A 19,586-nucleotide genomic window follows, 5' to 3' on the forward strand; every position below is an offset into this window, starting at 1 on the left:
CTTCCCAAATGTTAAGGAATAAAAACACATCTCACGGGAAATATATCAATAAATATTGCTCCATTTTTCCCCCTAGAAATGCGTCATGGGATGCCTTAAAACTTCTTAGCAACAGTACTTGATAAGCAAATGATTACATATGTATTATTTAGCACTTGGGAAGTACTTGACCAAAAAAAGTGATTTTGTATTTATTGTTTAGTGTCAGTATTTAGTATTATTTCTGTGTAGAGTTCTGTGGCGGTAGGGACAATGCCTTCTGTTTGTTTGTTTTGTTTGTTTTTTCATCCCCAGTGCTGTACACAGCAAGCCTATGGTAGGTGCTCAGTAAATGGTGATGCCCCTAACTCAAAGAAGTGTAAACATAACTAACTCCTTGGTGGCTAATAATTGGGCAGTCCATTAAAAGAAAAAATAACTTGCACTGTGAGTGGGCAGTCTCACTTCTAGGTCTCTATCCTCCAGAAACTATGGCATGTGTCGATAAAGGTACATGTATGACAATATTCGTTGCAGCCTTGTTTGGAAAAGCAAAATTGGAAAAGCCCAATCACCAGTGAATAAATGGTTAAATAATCTAGGGAACCTCCAACAATGGAACACAATGCAGCCATTAACAGAATAAGGTACTGACCTAGATAGATGTCTATACCACATTACATTTTATTGACAAAAGCAAGTTGCAGACTAATATGTACAGCATGATTTCATTTTTGTAAAGAAATAAAAATATGTGTTTCATGAGATATCTATATAAATGAGGGAAAATTCAAGAAGGGTACCCACCAAATGTGCAGAAGGGCTAGCGATGAAGTGTGGGATCAGAGGGACCCCTCCACTTCTTTCTTTATAGGATGTGTAAAGTAGTAAGATTATGGGCGACTATCACTTTGGAGGGAACACTTCAAGTTAAAAATAAACTAATTTTCGGGCTTCCCTGGTGGCGCAGTTTGAGAGTCCACCTGCCGATGCAGGGGACATGGGTTCGTGCCCCGGTCCGGGAGGATCCCACGTGCTGCGGAGCGGCTGGGCCCGTGAGCCATGGCTGCTGAGCCTGCGCGTCCGGAGCCTGTGGTCCGCAACGGGAGAATCTACTGATGAAAGAATTTTCTTTTTTTTTTTTTTAATATGCAGGGCTTCCCTTGTGAGCAAGCAGATTTTACTTCAATCAGAGGGCTTTAGAAATTATGTCTTTCTTCAATGTGCCTTTAAATTTGAGGCTGCTTTTTTGTAGCAAAGAACTTTTTATTGTTTGTGGTACACTATATCAGGCAAATCTATTTTAAATATTAATGTGTATCTCATTAATTTATTTGCATTAGCTGAGCACTGTGAACAGCTGTGCAGTTTCTAAAATTCACTCAGTGTTTGGTCCAACAGCTATACTGGCCAAGAGGTGCACCCCGGTCGGGAACTGTTTTAGAATAAGAAGGAGGGTCTTCACCTGAGTCCAAAAGTATGGCAATGGCTGATGGCAGCCCTGGCATTAGTTATATATTACTGTGCTTGAAAGAAAACAAAAGTATAATTCCTTATAGAGTCTAATCAGGCTTTTTCCAAATGAGCTGCCCTCACCACTCATCTGTGACTCTGTGGCTTACAACTACTTCTTGGGTCCGATGGAAACTCCTGGAATGCTCTTGCTTAGGCCCTCAGCTGAATGCCTCCCTTCTCACCAGTCACCCTCTCCCATTTCTCTCGCTTTGATCTGCCTTTATTTCTCAGACAGGCTCTCTCCTTTCTCCACCCCCACTTCTGAGCCTTGTTCAAAATTCATTCTACCTTGATGCTCTTCTAGAACAGACCCCACCTCCTCTTATCCACTCCTCAACCTTTAAGAGGGAGTATTTACAGGTGAATTAATTGGCACACAATGAAAGAAAAACAGAAGCCAGCGATTGCCAACAATACAGACTAAATACTTTATTAGGTTCCAAATGAGAAAATGGTAGTGTGAAACTATTTTAGTATAAATCCACCACCCTCCGCAAAGAGCCGGCCTTAGCATCCATGGCCCCCCAGTCGTGGTAGCGCCTGTACTCTTGGGGTCGCAGTAGGTACTGCCGGCCGCAGTAGTTGGGCATCTCATAGAGGACCCAGCAGCCCTCCAGCACGTGGAGGGAGCGGACCTCATTCAGGTGGAAGCGGTCCTGGATACAGGAGCAGTCCTCGCTCAGCTCCACCATGAGGCCTTTGTGATCCTCTCTCTCATACAGCCGCAGCCTGTGGGAGCTTGTCTGCTTGGTCCACAAAGAGAAAGAGCAGAAAAAGCAACCAAAGAAGAGATGAACTTGGCAGGTTGGGGCATGAGGTTGTCAGTGTCAAAACTGAGACTCTGAAATTGCTGTGAATGCTTCGTATGGATCTGTGTTCTACTAGCATTTAACAAATGCTCATTTTCTACTTCTTGTGTGAGAGATGGAATTTTTAAGAAGTTCAAGGTCTGGGTTAGAATCCATCACAAGCTCAAATATCTTGATTCCTAATTCTTAATTCCATAATTTCTTGATTCCTAGGTGATAAACCTACATTTTGGGGGAAAACGATAAGTATTTTGCCTATATTTTAATATGAGTATTATCTCCAAAAGTTATATACATATACACATAAATTTACCACTAAAACAGGATTTTAAAAAATCACATCCTTTGGTGGAAAATTTGTGTAAATAGTCTGAAACCAGAATTCAACTGATTTTCCAAATTAAGAAAAATTACCTTTTCCAAAATTGGAAGATAGCTTTGAATAGCCTATATTAACAACAGAGTTTTCCATTTTTACTGGTCTGCAGTGGAAACTATCTAATTTGTTCATTATCAATTCCTTTACTATAGGTAAAAATTAATTTGTTAGAAATACTGCCTTCTTATGCCTAAACAGCTTCCCACTTGCAAGTTTGTTTTATATTCCATTGTGATATTACATTTGTCACAGACAAGCTTTGACTGACCTAATGGCAGCAAAGATTAAAAACAAAACTGACTCTTTCCCTAAGTGAATTCTTCCTTATATTCTCTGCTGTTTTTGTGCCGGGATCTACCTGGGCTTTGGCAGCTACCCAAAGCCCACTTAACCTTAAGGTGTATTTAAAGGAAAACTTCCCTCGCCCTAACACCCATCACTAACAGAGTGAGGACACTTAGGTGGCATGATTGAAATCAAGCTGAACTCACTTGGGGGATGAGACAGCAGGAGCGGACGGAGTCGTTGAAGCCCATCCACTGCTGGTAGTCGGGGTAGTCGCCGTGCCGCAGGAAGTACTGGTGGCCCTGGTAGTTGGGGCGCTCATAGAGCATCCAGCAGCCGCTGTCCACCCGGATGGAGTTGCAGCGGCTGAAGTAGGGCTGCAGGTTGGGGCAGTCGCTGCTGCACTCGTAGCAGCGGCCCTGGAAGCCCCGGTCCTCGTAGAAGGTGATCTGCAAAGGAAGTATAATTCAAAATTAAATCATTTGCTCCCTGTAATAGATCTTGTATAGAGGCATTTTTCCCCGCTCCATTTTATTTCACTTGTGTTCCGTTTACCTTCCCCATGGCTGGTTGACACGATGATGTGAGTTCAGTGTGATGGGGCCCCGGCAGCGCAGCGGGTCTATATAGCAGGACGGCTGCTGTGTTGGCAAGAACAACACAAAAGGGGCCCCGGGGGTGAGTAAGGGGGTTTTATGGATCCCTTTTGCATGCTGCATTCAGTGGAAATGCCTGTCTAGTCTGCCCTCATTCTCTGGTATATTCTAACGCTGTCTGTTCGGGCTCTGGATGAGTCCCTAGAGTTGCTTTTATTTGGATTCTTAGTGTTTTATAAATTTATCAGCACATCAGTCTGAACTTTTGACCTGAAACTCACATCTCTATACATATGATTCGTTTATGCCCTGTGTATTTTGGGGGAAAGAAATCCATGTCTTTATGGAAATGCCCCAGAATTCCAGAGAGGCTGTGGGTGAAGCAGAATGCCACAAGCACTGATTTTCCTGGACCACGGAGACCCCTCTATCTTAAAACTGCTTTCTTCATAGGACTTGTCAATCCAGTACAGGACACAAATCTGGATTCTCATTTTTGCTAGTTTTGACAATGCTTTAAGGCATAGCTTTTAACTTCCTCTTTGGTGAGTACGCTTCATATAACTGGAAACCAGCCCATTGTAGCCAACTTGTGATAAGAACCAAAAGAAAGGTTTTTATGACCGTTGGGTTCAAGACTGAGAAGTATATTGCTTTATAGATTGCTTTCCCTTTACCAGGGGAAGGCAGTAAAGCCTCGTGGACTCAGAATGTCCACTTAGTAGCCACATGAACTTGGCAAGCCACACAACCTCTCAGAGCAGGAGTTATTTTATAATACTTATTTCATGGGATATAGTATGTTGAATGAGAGACAGAGAGAGAGAAAAAGAAAGAGAGAGAGAGACAAAAGAAAGAGAAAGGAAGGAAGGAAGGAAGGGAGGGAGGAAGGGAGGGAGGAAGGGAGGGAGGGAGGGAGGAAGGGAGGAAGGAAAACCAGCCCATTGTAGCCAACTTGTGATAAGAACCAAAAGAAAGGTTTTTATGACCGTTGGGTTCAAGACTGAGAAGTATATTGCTTTATAGATTGCTTTCCCTTTACCAGGGGAAGGCAGTAAAGCCTCGTGGACTCAGAATGTCCACTTAGTAGCCACATGAACTTGGCAAGCCACACAACCTCTCAGAGCAGGAGTTATTTTATAATACTTATTTCATGGGATATAGTATGTTGAATGAGAGACAGAGAGAGAGAAAAAGAAAGAGAGAGAGAGAGAGAGAAAAGAAAGAGAAAGGAAGGAAGGAAGGAAGGAAGGAAGAAAAGAAAGAAGGGGTCTGCAGCCTCTGATATTTGAAAGCTGGTCTGGCCCTCAGAGCTAGGCCATATTTCCCTATTAGACATAAACAATCTCACAGAATACCAACTGAGGCCAGGTTACCCTGAGACCATGATGAAATGAGACAAAATAAGGCGATTTTGTAATTTTGTCTCAGCATAGGCGAAAACAAAGCGAATGTGCTACCTACAAAACACCAGACACAGGCCCTCTCTCAGCCAAAATGATTAACTGCTACTTCTATATCAATTGCAGCTTAATCCTTGTTCTTTGCTCCCTTCCCCATGAGTAGAACTATTAAGATATCCAATCATAAAATTACCCTTGCTGTCTGACAACATCCGATTTAGTGAACTCCTGCTTTTTATTTTATTGTTTATTTTATGTTTTTTTGGCTGCACCGCTCAGCATGTGGGGTCTTAGTTCCCCGACCAGGGATTGAACCTGTACCCCCTGCAGTGGAAGTGCGGAGTCCTAACCACTGTACCACTAGGGAAGTCCAACATCTACCTTTTTAGGCACTTCCCCAAGTCACCCAACCAAAGTACAAGTCCTATCATAGTTCTTTCTAACCCTCTTACGGAGACAGTCCATGCTTCCCCATGGTGTATGTTCTCTCAGTCACTGTAACCAGTAACAAACCCCTTTGTTTCACAACAGGTGTGTCTGGTGGCTTTTGGCTAAAGGACATTGACCTGAATAAATGGGATTATGTGTTTAATGTGTTTGGCACATACTTGGCAGAAATGAGCATTGAATAAACTTTTTTTTTTTTGTGGTACGCGGGCCTCTCACTGTTGTGGCCTCTCCCATTGCGGAGCACAGGCTCCGGACGCGCAAGCTCAGCGGCCATGGCTCACGGGCCCAGCCGCTCCGCGGCACGTGGGATCTTCCCGGACTGGGGCACGAACCCGTGTACCCCGCATCGGCAGGCGGACTCTCAACCACTGCGCCAGAAGGGAAGCCCTGAATAAACGTTTGATATTAGTAATAGTGAGACATTATTAAGGATGACTTCAGCCCATTTGTCTCTCTCAAAAATGTTCAATCTTCTCAAAGATGCCTGAAAAATGTCTCCACCACAAAGCTGTTTTGTGGTAAAAATGTAGATTTGGAATGAACTTTAGAAGTCATCTAGTGTTCTTCAAACTCCAGGGTGCATTAAGAATCACCTGTGCTTATTAAAAATGCTAATTGCCAGGCTCTACCCTCTTCTGAGACGCTGCATCGTTAGATCTGGAAAAGACTCTGGGAATCTGTATTGTTAACTGGCAGCAGCAGGTCGTTCTTGACCAAACTTTGAAAAACACTACTCTGATTTATTCCTTCTTCTTTTCTTTTCCGTTCTTTTCCTTGTGTGTGTGTGTGTGTGTGTGTGTGTGTGTGTGTGTGTGTAAGATATCCAATCATAAAATTACCCTTGCTGTCTGACAACATCCAATTTAGTGAACTCCTGCTTTTTATTTTATTGTTTATGTTTTTTTGGCTGCACCGCTCAGCATGTGGGGTCTTACTTCCCCGACCAGGGATTGAACCTGTACCCCCTGCAGTGGAAGTGCGGAGTCCTAACCACTGTACCACTAGGGAAGTCCAACATCTACCTTTTTAGGCACTTCCCCAAGTCACCCAACCAAAGTACAAGTCCTATCATAGTTCTTTCTAACCCTCTTACGGAGACAGTCCATGCTTCCCCATGGTGTATGTTCTCTCAGTCACTGTAACCAGTAACAAACCCCTTTGTTTCACAACAGGTGTGTCTGGTGGCTTTTGGCTAAAGGACATTGACCTGAATAAATGGGATTATGTGTTTAATGTGTTTGGCACATACTTGGCAGAAATGAGCATTGAATAAACTTTTTTTTTTTTGTGGTACGCGGGCCTCTCACTGTTGTGGCCTCTCCCATTGCGGAGCACAGGCTCCGGACGCGCAAGCTCAGCGGCCATGGCTCACGGGCCCAGCCGCTCCGCGGCACGTGGGATCTTCCCGGACTGGGGCACGAACCCGTGTACCCCGCATCGGCAGGCGGACTCTCAACCACTGCGCCAGAAGGGAAGCCCTGAATAAACGTTTGATATTAGTAATAGTGAGACATTATTAAGGATGACTTCAGCCCATTTGTCTCTCTCAAAAATGTTCAATCTTCTCAAAGATGCCTGAAAAATGTCTCCACCACAAAGCTGTTTTGTGGTAAAAATGTAGATTTGGAATGAACTTTAGAAGTCATCTAGTGTTCTTCAAACTCCAGGGTGCATTAAGAATCACCTGTGCTTATTAAAATGCTAATTGCCAGGCTCTACCCTCTTCTGAGACGCTGCATCGTTAGATCTGGAAAGGACTCTGGGAATCTGTATTGTTAACTGGCAGCAGCAGGTCGTTCTTGACCAAACTTTGAAAAACACTACTCTGATTTATTCCTTCTTCTTTTCTTTTCCGTTCTTTTCCTTGTGTGTGTGTGTGTGTGTGTGTGTGTGTGTGTGTGTGTGTGTAGCTGATTTACAGTGTTTTGTTAGTTTCAGGTGTAGCGATTCAGTTATACATATATTTATATCTATTCTTTTTCAGATGCTTTTCCCTTATGGGTTACTGAGTATAGTCCCCTGTGCTATATATGAGGTCCTTGTTGTTTACTATTTTATGTATAGTAATGTGTATATGTTAATCCCAAACTCCTAATTTATCTCCCCGCCCCTCCGCCCTGCCATCCATCTTTACTTTTGTATTCTCACTAACTGGAAAAATGAACTGGCCTGTAACGTTTACTCAATAAATGTCTGGGGCATATGAACGTTATTCCCTCGTCTGAAATTCATCGTTGTAATAGTCCACGGGACCTCTTTCAAAGGCTCAGCACAACAGGCCTACACACTCGCATCAAAGTTCAGCATTTGCAACTTTCAATGTGTAGGATGACATAAGCACCCTGCATTTGATCTATTTAATGGGCATTTATAATAGGCGAGATGAGTAAGCAAAAGAGAGAAAACAGAACTGTGCTGTCTCCTAAGCCCTCTGCTCCTTCGTAATTCTAATTTTATGTCTCCTGAGATGCCAAATTACTGTTACAACAGCAGTGTCCGATTCCAGAGTTTTGCTAGTGTCTGAGGTCCAATCAACTGTCCACCTTACTACCCACATGCTTGCTTCCTAGTATTAATAATTAACGTAGCATTTGTATCATATACGTGCTTGGTTAAATAAGAGGTCATTTGGCTGGTGGCCATGTAGACCAAACTCTCCCAAACAAGGAGACTGGGTAAGGACCTGGAGATCACCATCATAGCACCAGCCTCTGGTTCTCTTTCTCGGCTTGTCTTTGATGGCCATTCAGTAACTGACGTGAAGACAGGAGGCAATCATTGACCCACCTCTGCTTAACTCCTATGGCATTCCTCTTGGAACAAATGAATTTTCATGTTAAAAATGTGAAATAAAATTCATATTTTATAGTAAGGCAAGAAAAATATCAACATAAAAATTCTTTTCTGCCCTTGGCCTCCCCTCTCCCCCCAGCATTGCATATCTGCATTATACATCAACCAAACCTCCCCCATCATCAAGAATGCCTGCTCAACCATAAACAGCAACATTCTCCTAGCACCAAAAAGGCAACTCCTTAAAATATAACATTCCTTCTTTTTGGTTTTCATTTTTAAATAAATATTTATTTATTTTTGGCTGTGTTGGGTCTTCCTTGCTGTGCGCAGGCTTTCTCTAGTTGTGGTGAGCGGGGGCTACTCTTCATTACGGTGTGCGGGCTTCTCATCACTGTGGCCTCTCTTGTTGTGGAGCACGGGCTCTAGGCGTGCGGGCTTCAGTAGTTGTGGCTTGTGGGCTTCAGTAGTTGTGGCTGGAGGACTCTAGAGCATATGCTCAGTAGTTGTAGCACACAGGCTTATTTACTCTGTGCCATGTGGGATCTTCCTGGACCAAGGCTCGAACCTGTGTCCCCTGCATTGGCAGGTGGATTCTTAACCACTGTGCCACCAGAGAAGTCCAGCATTCCTTCTAGAGCTTGTAAAGGGTCACGTGACCCACCATGATGGCACTTAAATCTGGATTATGTAAACTGTCAATAATATGTCATTTAATGTACATCCCTCTGTCTCAGTAACTTATATATACACTGTGTCTTGACTTGTAACAGGCAGAACAGTTCTCAGAGCTTCCTGAGGTGCTCTTCCCAGGTTATAATCCTCAAATTTGGCTCGAATAAAATTTTCCAATTTTTTCTTAAATTGACTGATTCATTTTTCATCGACAATAACAATACGTCTCGGGACTTCCCCGGTGGTCCAATGACTAAGACTCTATGCTCCCAGTGCTGGGGGCCAGAGTTCGATCCGTGGTCGGGGAACTAGATCCCACATGCACGCTGCAACTAAGAGTTCACATGCTGCAATGAACATCCTGCGTGCCATAACTAAGATCTGGCGCAGTCCAAAATAAACAAAAATAAAATAAATATTTGAAAAAAAGAAACAAAAACTATATTCCTTCTTGTTTAAGCAAAAGGTGGTTGTGATTGTCAGTTTTGTTTTAACAAACCCACAAAGAAGAAAATTTGAACTCCAGAAGTCCAGAGGAATTGGAATAAGACACCTGCTTACATCAGGACCTACCCCTTGAAAATGGGGAAGGGAAACTGGAGAGGGAACACATAGTGAGGAGAACATTTTGAGGGTGTAGCTCAATAGAGTGGGGTCTTGACACTTCTATGGAATAGCTGCTACTTCAGTTTCTGTGCTTGGTGGAACTTTTATAAGGTTAGTCCAGAAGACACTGTGGATTCAAAGGGAGAAAAGAGGAAAAAAAGGGAAGAAAAAGCTTTAAAATCTGGACTTATAACAAGCTAGGATATATAGGAAATACTAGTGTATTACTATTATTTGTACTATTATTTGTACTATTATACAATAATACACAAATTTGTACTATTATACAATAATACACAAATACTAGTGTATTACTCATTCCTATATATGAGTTTCCTCATATATAGGAAACACTAGTAAGTACTAGTGTAGGGTATGTAGGCTGATACCAGGGTTATCGAATTGTTGGTTCATCTTCATGGGGAGAAGGTTAGTGGGATCCTGTAGGGTATCCCTTCCCTGCTTTCACCTCAGACACTCATCTCTTCAAGGTCCCAGTGTTTAGAGAGAGGATAGAGAGAATGAGGAAGGGTAGATTAGGAGATAGTTTGGGCATAATGTCTTCCCCCGGCAACTCCCCACTGTTGACTTTTTCTTTAAGTTGGGATTAGAGGGTGGATAGCATTCTCTTTGCCTGTGCCCCAGGAAGGGAAGCAACTTGCAAACTTGATCAATGAGATCCAGGGTCTCTAGTTTTATGTGCCTTCAGTTCAGGTGTTTCACATAATTTCCATGTCTGATGCCTGTGAGTTTATGCCTACTAGGCAAATAATGTAAAACTTGGCCCTCCAAGAAGCTTTTGGCTTTCTCATTCATGTTTGCTGTATTATTATTGGCAAACAGAGGACCCTGGCTAATGTCTCCAGGAAGCCAACACTAGTTTTGGGAGTTTAAAAGTTAAAGAACTGAGATTTAGGAACAATTAATATCAAATAATACAAGAATCTATTTTCCAGGGAAGGAGCCTTTATAAAGAGCCTTACCATGTGCCCCAATTTGCCTTGAATGGTCCTGGTTCATGCCTCTTGCTCCAGTGTAATCCTTAATAGAACACACTCACTCTCAAAAATGACTCAGGATAAGCAACAAATTATATGCTTGTCCTGGTAATAAGCCACTTGGGTGGTGGATATGGAGCCCTTGATGTGTGAGATGGAAGGAGACTCTACAGAGAATGAACAAACATGTGGGTACATCTAAGGACAGAGAAGAGAGGAGCAAGGAAGGGAAAGACCAGGCCACCCAGCAGCAGGTTGGAGCTTGCAGACTAGAGCAGGGTCATCCAATATTAAACTTGATATTGTTGTGCTGTTGTGATCTAAACTTGCATCTCTCCCCTCACAACCTCTATAACAAAGCTGGCTGCACACATTAATGCTTTATGTGAGAAATGGTTCAGGAGTTCAAGGAAAAGGCACTATGTCCCCACTTTGGGTCAGTGTGGATCCACTCAATGACAAGGCAGGAGTTCAGAGTGGAGAGTTACTGGCAAAAGCATAAACAACTCGTCTCCTGTCCAGAATTTCAAAAAACATTGGGTATATGTGTGCTGGAAGAAGTGGGTACATAAGTCTCCCACCTGCTGTGAGATGAGCTTTGAGCCATTTATTAGAATCTCAAAGGATAGGGTACTTCAGATGAATTTTGACCTGAAGCTGTCAGCTTCACTGGGGAACTTTATAAGAAACAGTCCTAAGAACCATATTTAATTATCGCAGGATGTTATTGAGGATGTTGTTTACTCAGTATCTTCTTTACTAGGACCCACAAGAAAATTTTCTTTTAGGTTTCAGTACTGGGAATGGTTAGGCTAGTCTTGAATAATTAATTTGTCTTATGGATTCTGTCAGTCACGGAACTGATCATGTTTCCTTCTATGTCTTGGCTGCTGGATCCAAATCTGGTTCTAACTTCAGCCACCAAAGTGCCTTTATAGCACCCAGTTTGGGCTCAAACTTCACTCCTGGCTCCATCTCTTCTTCTCAGGCTTGCATTTCTTCCGACCCAATTATTTCATTCACCTATTTTTAATTTCTTTAATTTATTATGTTGTAATTCTTTATTAGTGACCTTAATCTATGTTTTTAAAATAAAGAAAACAACTCAATCAAACAAGCAAACTTCTCCAGAAAATTTTAGTGCCCTATTTTTGATTTAGTATTATTTTTCTTTATTATTATTTTTCTTTTTGCTGCATTGGTCTTCATTGCTGCATGCGGGCTTTCCCTAGTTGTGGCCAGCAGGGGCTACTCTTCATTGCGGTGCCCCGGCTTCTCATTGCGGTGGCTTCTCTTGTTGCGGAGCATGGGCTCTAGGCCCGTGGGCTTCAGTACTTGTGGCATGCGGGCTCTAGAGCTCAGGCTCAGTTGTTATGGTGCACGGGCTTAGTTGCTCCGTGGCACGTGTGATCTTCTCAGCCCAGGGATTGAACTTATATCCCCTGCATTGGCAGAAGGATTCTTAACCACTGCGCCACCAGGAAAGTCCCTTATTTTTCATGTATGGTCACAGTACTTTACTCCCATTAAAATGATGAGAGGCAGAGACTTCCCTGGCCATGCAGTCGTTAAGACTCCGTGCTTCCACTGTAGGGGGTGTGGGTTCTATCACTTGAAGGGGAACTAAGGCCCACATGCAGTGTGGCCAGAAAAAAGAAAAAAATGATAGGAGGCAGAGTTTTCCTATGTGCATATGGTTTTTGGTAAAAATCCTGAAAATTTTGTACACAGCACATACAGCAAAGAGACAGTGAATTCTATTGGGAAATCTCATGAAGGTACGAGGTATTGGAAATGGGAGAAAAGGGATGGAGGCTGTTAGAAGGATAAGGAGTGCAGCAGGTGAGAGGACCAGTTCATTTATTTGTTTGTTTATGGAGCTAAAGTAAGAGTCTAGATGAGAATGGCTTTCCTTATCAGTTAAGACTTGGACTCTATAGGGAAGATGGTGGGGATAACCTGGAGGGGTAACTTGAGGTGTTTCAATAAGTACTTGTTTATTATTGTAACTGTTTATTTATGTAACTTGTTTATTATTGTAACTTGCAAGATTAACCACAAATGGGTTGAGCCCAGTTGAACTGAACTTTGAGCCCACATGGCCTAGCCTTTAAAAGAATGCTGGCAATAATATCCTCTACTCACTTCCCCTACAATTTCTACCTCTAGGTGAGCTAATATGTACCGCCTACAAAATCAGAATAGAAGCCAGGGTGCCTGTCTTCTCTAGGAGGATAATCAATTAGAAAAGTAAGCCAAAGCAAGCAAAAGTATTTTTATCAATTAAACAGAACCAGATTGTATTTATAAGTTGTGATATCTTGGATTTCTGTGTTGATATGGTGTGCAATGACCACTTATAGAAATTATATCTTGGAGTGGGAGTTTAGGGTTAGCAGAGGCAAACTGTTTTATATAGGATGGATAAACAACAAGGTCCTACTGTATAGCCCAGAGAACCATAATCACTTTCCGGTGAAAAACCATAATGGAAAAGAATATAAAAAAAAGAATGTCTGTATGTATGACTGAATCACTTTGCTGTACAGCAGACATTAACAGAACATTGTAAATCAACTATACTTCAATACAAAAAAAAGAAATTTTATCTCGAACAGATGATAACTTCAGTCTCTTCTGTGTTCTGCTTTTTGTTAATGAGTCTTTTCATTTTTGATTCCGTTTAAAACATGAAACACTGGGAATATGTGATTTTAAAAAAACCACCAGAGTTCATGAAGAATGGCTTGCTATCTGGGACACCCTTCTAGAATGGACTGCATGCACTGGGCTCACTCAGAGAAGAGGTCATTTGGTTGGTGGCCATGTAGACCAAACTCTCCCAAACAAGGAGACTGGGTAAGGACCTGGAGATCACCATCATAGCACCAGCCTCTGGTTCTCTTTCTCGGCTTGTCTTTGATGGCCATTCAGTAACTGACGTGAAGACAGGAGGCAATCATTGACCCACCTCTGCTTAACTCCTATGGCATTCCTCTTGGAACAAATGAATTTTCATGTTAAAAATGTGAAATAAAATTCATATTTTATGGTAAAGCAAGAAAAATTTCAGCATAAAAATTCTTTTCTGCTCTTTGGCCTCTCCTCTCCCCCCCCATTGTGATTCTGCATTATACATCAACCAGACCTCCCCCATCATCAAGAATGCCTGCTCAACCATAAACAGCAACATTCTCCTAGCACCAAAAAGGCAACTCCTTAAAAGATAACATTCCCTCTTTTTGGTTTTCCATTTTAAATATTTATTTATTTTTGCCTGTGTTGGGTTTTCCTTGCTGTGCACAGGCTTTCTCTAGTTGTGGCGAGCGGTGTCTACTCTTCGTTACAGTGTGTGGGCTTCTCATCACTGTGGCCTCTCTTGTTGTGGAGCACGGGCTCTAGGCGTGCGGGCTTCAGTAGTTGTGGCTTGTGGGCTTCAGTAGTTGTGGCTGGAGGACTCTAGAGCGTATGCTCAGTAGTTGTAGCACACAGGCTTATTTACTCTGTGCCATGTGGGATCTTCCTGGACCAAGGCTCGAACCTGTGTCCCCTGCATTGGCAGGTGGATTCTTAACCACTGTGCCACCAGAGAAGTCCAGCATTCCTTCTAGAGCTTGTAAAGGGTCACGTGACCCACCATGATGGCACTTAAATCTGGATTATGTAAACTGTCAATAATATGTCATTTAATGTACATCCCTCTGTCTCAGTAACTTATATATACACTGTGTCTTGACTTGTAACAGGCAGAACAGTTCTCAGAGCTTCCTGAGGTGCTCTTCCCAGGTTATAATCCTCAAATTTGGCTTGAATAAAATTTTCCAATTCTTTCTTTAATTGACTGATTAATTTTTCATCAACAAGAACAATACATCTCAGGACTTCCCTAGTGGTCCAGTGGCTAAGACCGCATGCTTCCAATGCTGGGGGCCAGAGCTTGATCCATGGTCGGGGAACTAGATCCCACATGCATGTTGCAACTAAGAGTTCGCATGCTGCTACAAAGAAGTCTGCATGCTGCAACAAACATCCCACGTGCTGTAACTAAGACCCTGCACAGCCCCAAATAAATAAACAAAAATAAAAATTAAAACAAAACAAAACAAAAACAATACGCCTTCTTGTTTAAGCAAAAGGTGGTTGTGATTGTCAGTTTTGTTTTAACAAACCCACAAAGAAGAAAATTTGAACTCCAAAAGTCCAGAGGGGATAGAATAAGACACCTGCTTACATCAGGACCTACCCCTTGAAAATGGGGAAGGGAAACTGGAGAGGGAACCCATAGCGAGAAGAACATTTTGAGGGTGTAGCTCAATAGAGTGGGGTCTTGACACTTCTATGGAATAGCTGCTACTTCAGTTTCTGTGCTTGGTGGAACTTTTATAAGGTTAGTCCAGAAGACACTGTGGATTCAAAGGGAGAAAAGAGGAAAAAAAGGGAAGAAAAAGCTTTAAAATCTGGACTTATAACAAGCTAGGATATATAGGAAATACTAGCATGTGTACGGCATGTAGGATGATACCAGGGTTATCTTGAATTGTTGGTTCATCTTCATGGGGAGAAGGTTAGTGGGATCCTGTAGGGTATCCCTTCCCTGCTTTCACCTCAGACACTCATCTCTTCAAGGTCCCAGTGTTTAGAGAGAGGATAGAGAGAATGAGGAAGGGTAGATTAGGAGTTAGTTTGGGCATAATGTCTTCCCCCGGCAAATCCCCACTGTTGACCTTTTCTTTAAGTTGGGATTAGAGGGTGGATAGCATTCTCTTTGCCTGTGCACCAGGAAGGGAAGCAACTTGCAAACTTGATCAATGAGATCCAGGGTCACTAGTTGTATGTGCCTTCAGTTCAGGTGTTTCACATAATTTCCATGTCTGATGCCTGTGAGTTTATGCCTACTAGGCAAATAATGTAAAACTTGGTACTCCAAGAAGCTTTTGGCTTTCTCATTCATGTTTGCTGTATTATTATTGGCAAACAGAGGACCCTGGCTAATGTCTCCAGGAAGCCAACACTAGTTTTGGGAGTTTAAAAGTTAAAGAACTGAGATTTAGGAACAATTAATATCAAATAATACAAGAATCTATTTTCCAGGGAAGGAGCCTTTATAAAGAGCCTTACCATGTGCCCCAATTTGCCTTGAATGGTCCTGGTTCATGCCTCTTGCTCCAGTGTAATCCTTAATAGAACACACTCACTCTCAAAAATGACTCAGGATAAGCAACAAATTATATGCTTGTCCTGGTAATAAGCCATTTGGGTGGTGGATATGGAGCCCTTGATGTGTGAGATGGAAGGAGACTCTACAGAGAATGAACAAACATGTGGGTACATCTAAGGACAGAGAAGAGAGGAGCAAGGAAGGGAAAGACCAGGCCACCCAGCAGCAGGTTGGAGCTTGCAGACTAGAGCAGGGTCATCCAATATTAAACTTGATATTGTTGTGCTGTTGTGATCTAAACTTGCATCTCTCCCCTCACAACCTCTATAACAAAGCTGGCTGCACACATTAATGCTTTATGTGAGAAATGGTTCAGGAGTTCAAGGAAAAGGCACTATGTCCCCACTTTGGGTCAGTGTGGATCCACTCAATGACAAGGCAGGAGTTCAGAGTGGAGAGTTACTGGCAAAAGCATAAACAACTCGTCTCCTCTCCAGAATTCCAAGAAACATTGGGTATATGTGTGTTGGAAGAAGTGGGTACATAAGTCTCCCACCTGCTGTGAGATGAGCTTTGAGCCATTTATTAGAATCTCAAAGGATAGGGTACTTCAGATGAATTTTGACCTGAAGCTGTCAGCTTCACTGGGGAACTTTATAAGAAACAGTCCTAAGAACCATATTTAATTATCGCAGGATGTTATTGAGGATGTTGTTTACTCAGTATCTTCTTTACTAGGACCCACAAGAAAATTTTCTTTTAGGTTTCAGTACTGGGAATGGTTAGGCTAGTCTTGAATAATTAATTTATTTGTCTTATGGATTCTGTCAGTCATGGAACTGATCATGTTTCCTTCTATGTCTTGGCTGCTGGATCCAAATCTGGTTCTAACTTCAGCCACCAAAGTGCCTTTATAGCACCCAGTTTGGGCTCAAACTTCACTCCTGGCTCCACCTCTCTCTCTCTCACTCTCTTGTTTTTCTTCTGACCCAATTATTTCATTCACCTATTTTTAATTTCTTTAATTTATTATGTTGTAATTTTTTATTAGTGACCTTAATCTATGTTTTTTTAAAAAAGAAAACAACTCAATCAAACAAGCAAACTTCTCCAGAAAATTTTAATGCCCTTTTTTGATTTAGTATTATTTTTCTTTATTATTATTATTATTTTGGCTGCATTGGGTCTTCATTGCTGCACACGGGCTTTCCCTAGTTGTGGCCAGCAGGGGCTACTTCTCATTGTGGTGCCCAGGATTCTCATTGCAGTGGCTTCTCTTGTTGCAGAGCACGTGTTCTATGCACATGGGCTTCAGTAGTTGCAGCATGCAGGCTCAGTAGTTGCATGATGCGGGCCCTAGAGCGTTCAAGCTTCAGAACTTGTGGCATGCGGGCTCTAGAGCTCAGGCTCAGTAATTGCGGTGCATGGGTTTAGTTACACGTGTGATCTTATCAGCCCAGGGATTGAACCCGTATCCCCTGCATTGGCAGGAGGATTCTTCACCACTGCACCACCAGGGAAGTCCCTTATTTTTCTTATATGGTCACAGTACTTTACTCCTATTAAAATGATGGGAGGCAGGGACTTCCCTGACATTCTAGGAGTTAAGACTCCATGCTGCCACTGCAGGGGGTGTGGTTTCCATCCCTGGTAGGGGAACTAAGGCCCACATGCAGCGTGGCCAGAAAAAAAAAAAAAAAGATAGGAGGCAGAGTTTTCCTATGTGCATATGGTTTTTGGTAAAAATCCTGAGAATTTTGTACAAAGCACATATAGCAAAGAGACAGTGAATTCTATTGGAAAATCTCATGGAGGTACGAGGTATTGGAAATGGGAGAAAAGGGATGGAGGCTGTTAGAAGGATAAGGAGTGCAGCAGGTGAGAGGACCAGTTCATTTATTTGTTTGTTTATGGAGCTAAAGTAAGAGTCTAATGAGAATGACTTTCCTTATCAGTTAAGACTTGGACTATATAGGGAAGATGGTGGGGATAACCTGGAGGGATAACTTGAGGTGTTTCAATAAGTACTTCTTTATTATTGTAACTTTATTTATGTAACTTGTTTATTATTGTAACTTGTAAGATTAACCACAAGTGGGTTGAGCCCAGTTGAACTGAACTTTGAGCCCACATGGCCTAGCCTTTAAAAAAATGCTGGCAATAATATCCTCTACTCACTTCCCCTTATAAGAGGTTGTTCCCCATCTTGAAAACAATAATTTCTGCCTCTAGGTGAGCTAATAGGTACTGCCTACAAAATCAGAATAGAAGCCAGGGTGCCTGTCTTCTCTAGGAGGATAATCAATTAGAAAAGTAAGCCAAAGCAAGCAAAAGTATTTTTATCAATTAAACAGAACCAGATTGTATTTATAAGTTGTGATATCTTGGATTTCTGAGTTGCTGTGGCTTGCAATGACCACTTTTAGAAATTATATCTTGGAGTGGGAGTTTAGGGTTAGCAGAGGCAAACTGTTTTATATAGGATGGATAAACAACAAGGTCCTACTGTATAGCCCAGAGAACCATAATCACTTTCCGGTGAAAAACCATAATGGAAAAGAATATAAAAAAAAGAATGTATGTATGACTGAATCACTTTGCTGTACAGCAGACATTAACAGAACACTGTAAATCAACTATACTTCAATACAAAAAAAAAGAAATTATATCTCGAACAGATGATAACTTCAGTCACTTCTATGTTCTGCTTTTTGTTAATGAGTCTTTTCATTTTTTTTTTTTTGAGTCTTTTCATTTTTGATTCCATTTAAAACATGAAACACTGGGAATATGTGATTTTAAAAAAAACACCAGAGTTCATGAAGAATGGCTTGCTATCTGGGACACCCTTCTAGAATAGACTGCATGCACTGGGCTCACTCCCCCTTTCTGCTCTCCAGTTGGAACCGTTTGGTTGAAGGATGACAGTTTTTAATGGCTTTGATTTCCAAAGAGAGGAAGGCAAAGACAGAGCCACACTCACTGTGGGGATGAGGCGGCAGGAGCGGACGGAGTCGTTGAAGCCCATCCACTGCTGGTAGTCGGGGTAGTCGCCGCGCCGCAGGAAGTACTGGTGGCCCTGGTAGTTGGGGCGCTCATAGAGCATCCAGCAGCCGCTGTCCACCCGGATGGAGTTGCAGCGGCTGAAGTAGGGCTGCAGGTTGGGGCAGTCGCTGCTGCACTCGTAGCAGCGGCCCTGGAAGCCCCGGTCCTCGTAGAAGGTGATCTGCAAAATGGAAGATGTGGAAGCATGAAGCGATTTGCAGCCCCGCTGAAGATGCCGCGACCCGGCAAAGGTTGAGCATCAGGTACCCAGCACTTACCTTTCCCATTCTGGAGAGAGGAAGCAGGAGGTGTTCGCTGGATGCTGTGTGCGACTAGGGGGAGGGCCGCTGTATAAATAGCAGCCCTGACTGCTGCCTCCGCAGGAAATCACACAAAAGGAGCCCATTTCGGTGAGTAAGGGGATTTGCAAGCTCTCCGCCCTCCCTCCCCCTGGTCACTGCGGTTAGCTGAATGTTTACTCTTATTCTTTCTGGTAGGTTCGGGTTGTTCTAATTCACAAAAGCTGTTGTTGCCACCAAAATGAAAAGTCTTTAACGTAGAAGGATGAGCGAAATTCTATCCTCATGCTTTTATTTTATAGCCTAGTCTGCTTAATTGACTCCTTAAAGGTAATTAAACTAAACCATGTGTTCTGCTCAGGGACTGGTGTTTAAAAACAAAACAAAACAAAAATACTTCTTGAAAACCAGAATTTAAATAATAAGAAATCTTAAGGAAGAGGGAGTCAAGTAATCTGTGAAAATGCTTTGAAAAGCATAAAGCATAATTCTAATTCAAGATTCTGTGGTTGAAAGCAGATTGTTGCGGCCTTCCTTTCTCACATCTCCCTTGGAGCCTACATCCTTCCTTCTGCTGGTGGCTGCCCAGAGGCTTG

The 19,586-nt window shown here is 42.4% G+C and overlaps 1 protein-coding gene across 1 annotated transcript; it reads right to left on the reverse strand.

Moving 5' to 3' along the window:
- Window positions 1-1,964: 1,964 nt before the first annotated feature.
- On the reverse strand, window positions 1,965-18,978 carry LOC112395258 (gamma-crystallin C). Its single transcript, XM_024738365.1, has 5 exons — window positions 18,970-18,978; window positions 18,624-18,872; window positions 9,145-9,150; window positions 3,174-3,416; window positions 1,965-2,237 (listed from the first exon to the last, which is right to left on the reverse strand). Exons 1-5 carry the CDS (start codon window positions 18,976-18,978, stop codon window positions 1,965-1,967), a joined length of 780 nt encoding a protein of 259 aa, XP_024594133.1.
- Between the last annotated feature and the right edge of the window lie 608 nt (window positions 18,979-19,586).

Source organism: Neophocaena asiaeorientalis, unplaced genomic scaffold (genome assembly GCF_003031525.2).
Source record: "Neophocaena asiaeorientalis asiaeorientalis breed wild unplaced genomic scaffold, Neophocaena_asiaeorientalis_V1.1 scaffold258, whole genome shotgun sequence".
In the NCBI taxonomy this organism is placed as follows: domain Eukaryota; kingdom Metazoa; phylum Chordata; class Mammalia; order Artiodactyla; family Phocoenidae; genus Neophocaena; species Neophocaena asiaeorientalis.

Bases quoted from the DNA above. Each gene is read 5' to 3' on its own strand.
- LOC112395258 (XM_024738365.1), bottom strand. The intron at 2,238-3,173 runs GTGAGTTCAGCT...TGGACCAAGCAG, and splicing joins CCTGCTGTCTCATCCCCCAA to ACAAGCTCCCACAGGCTGCG.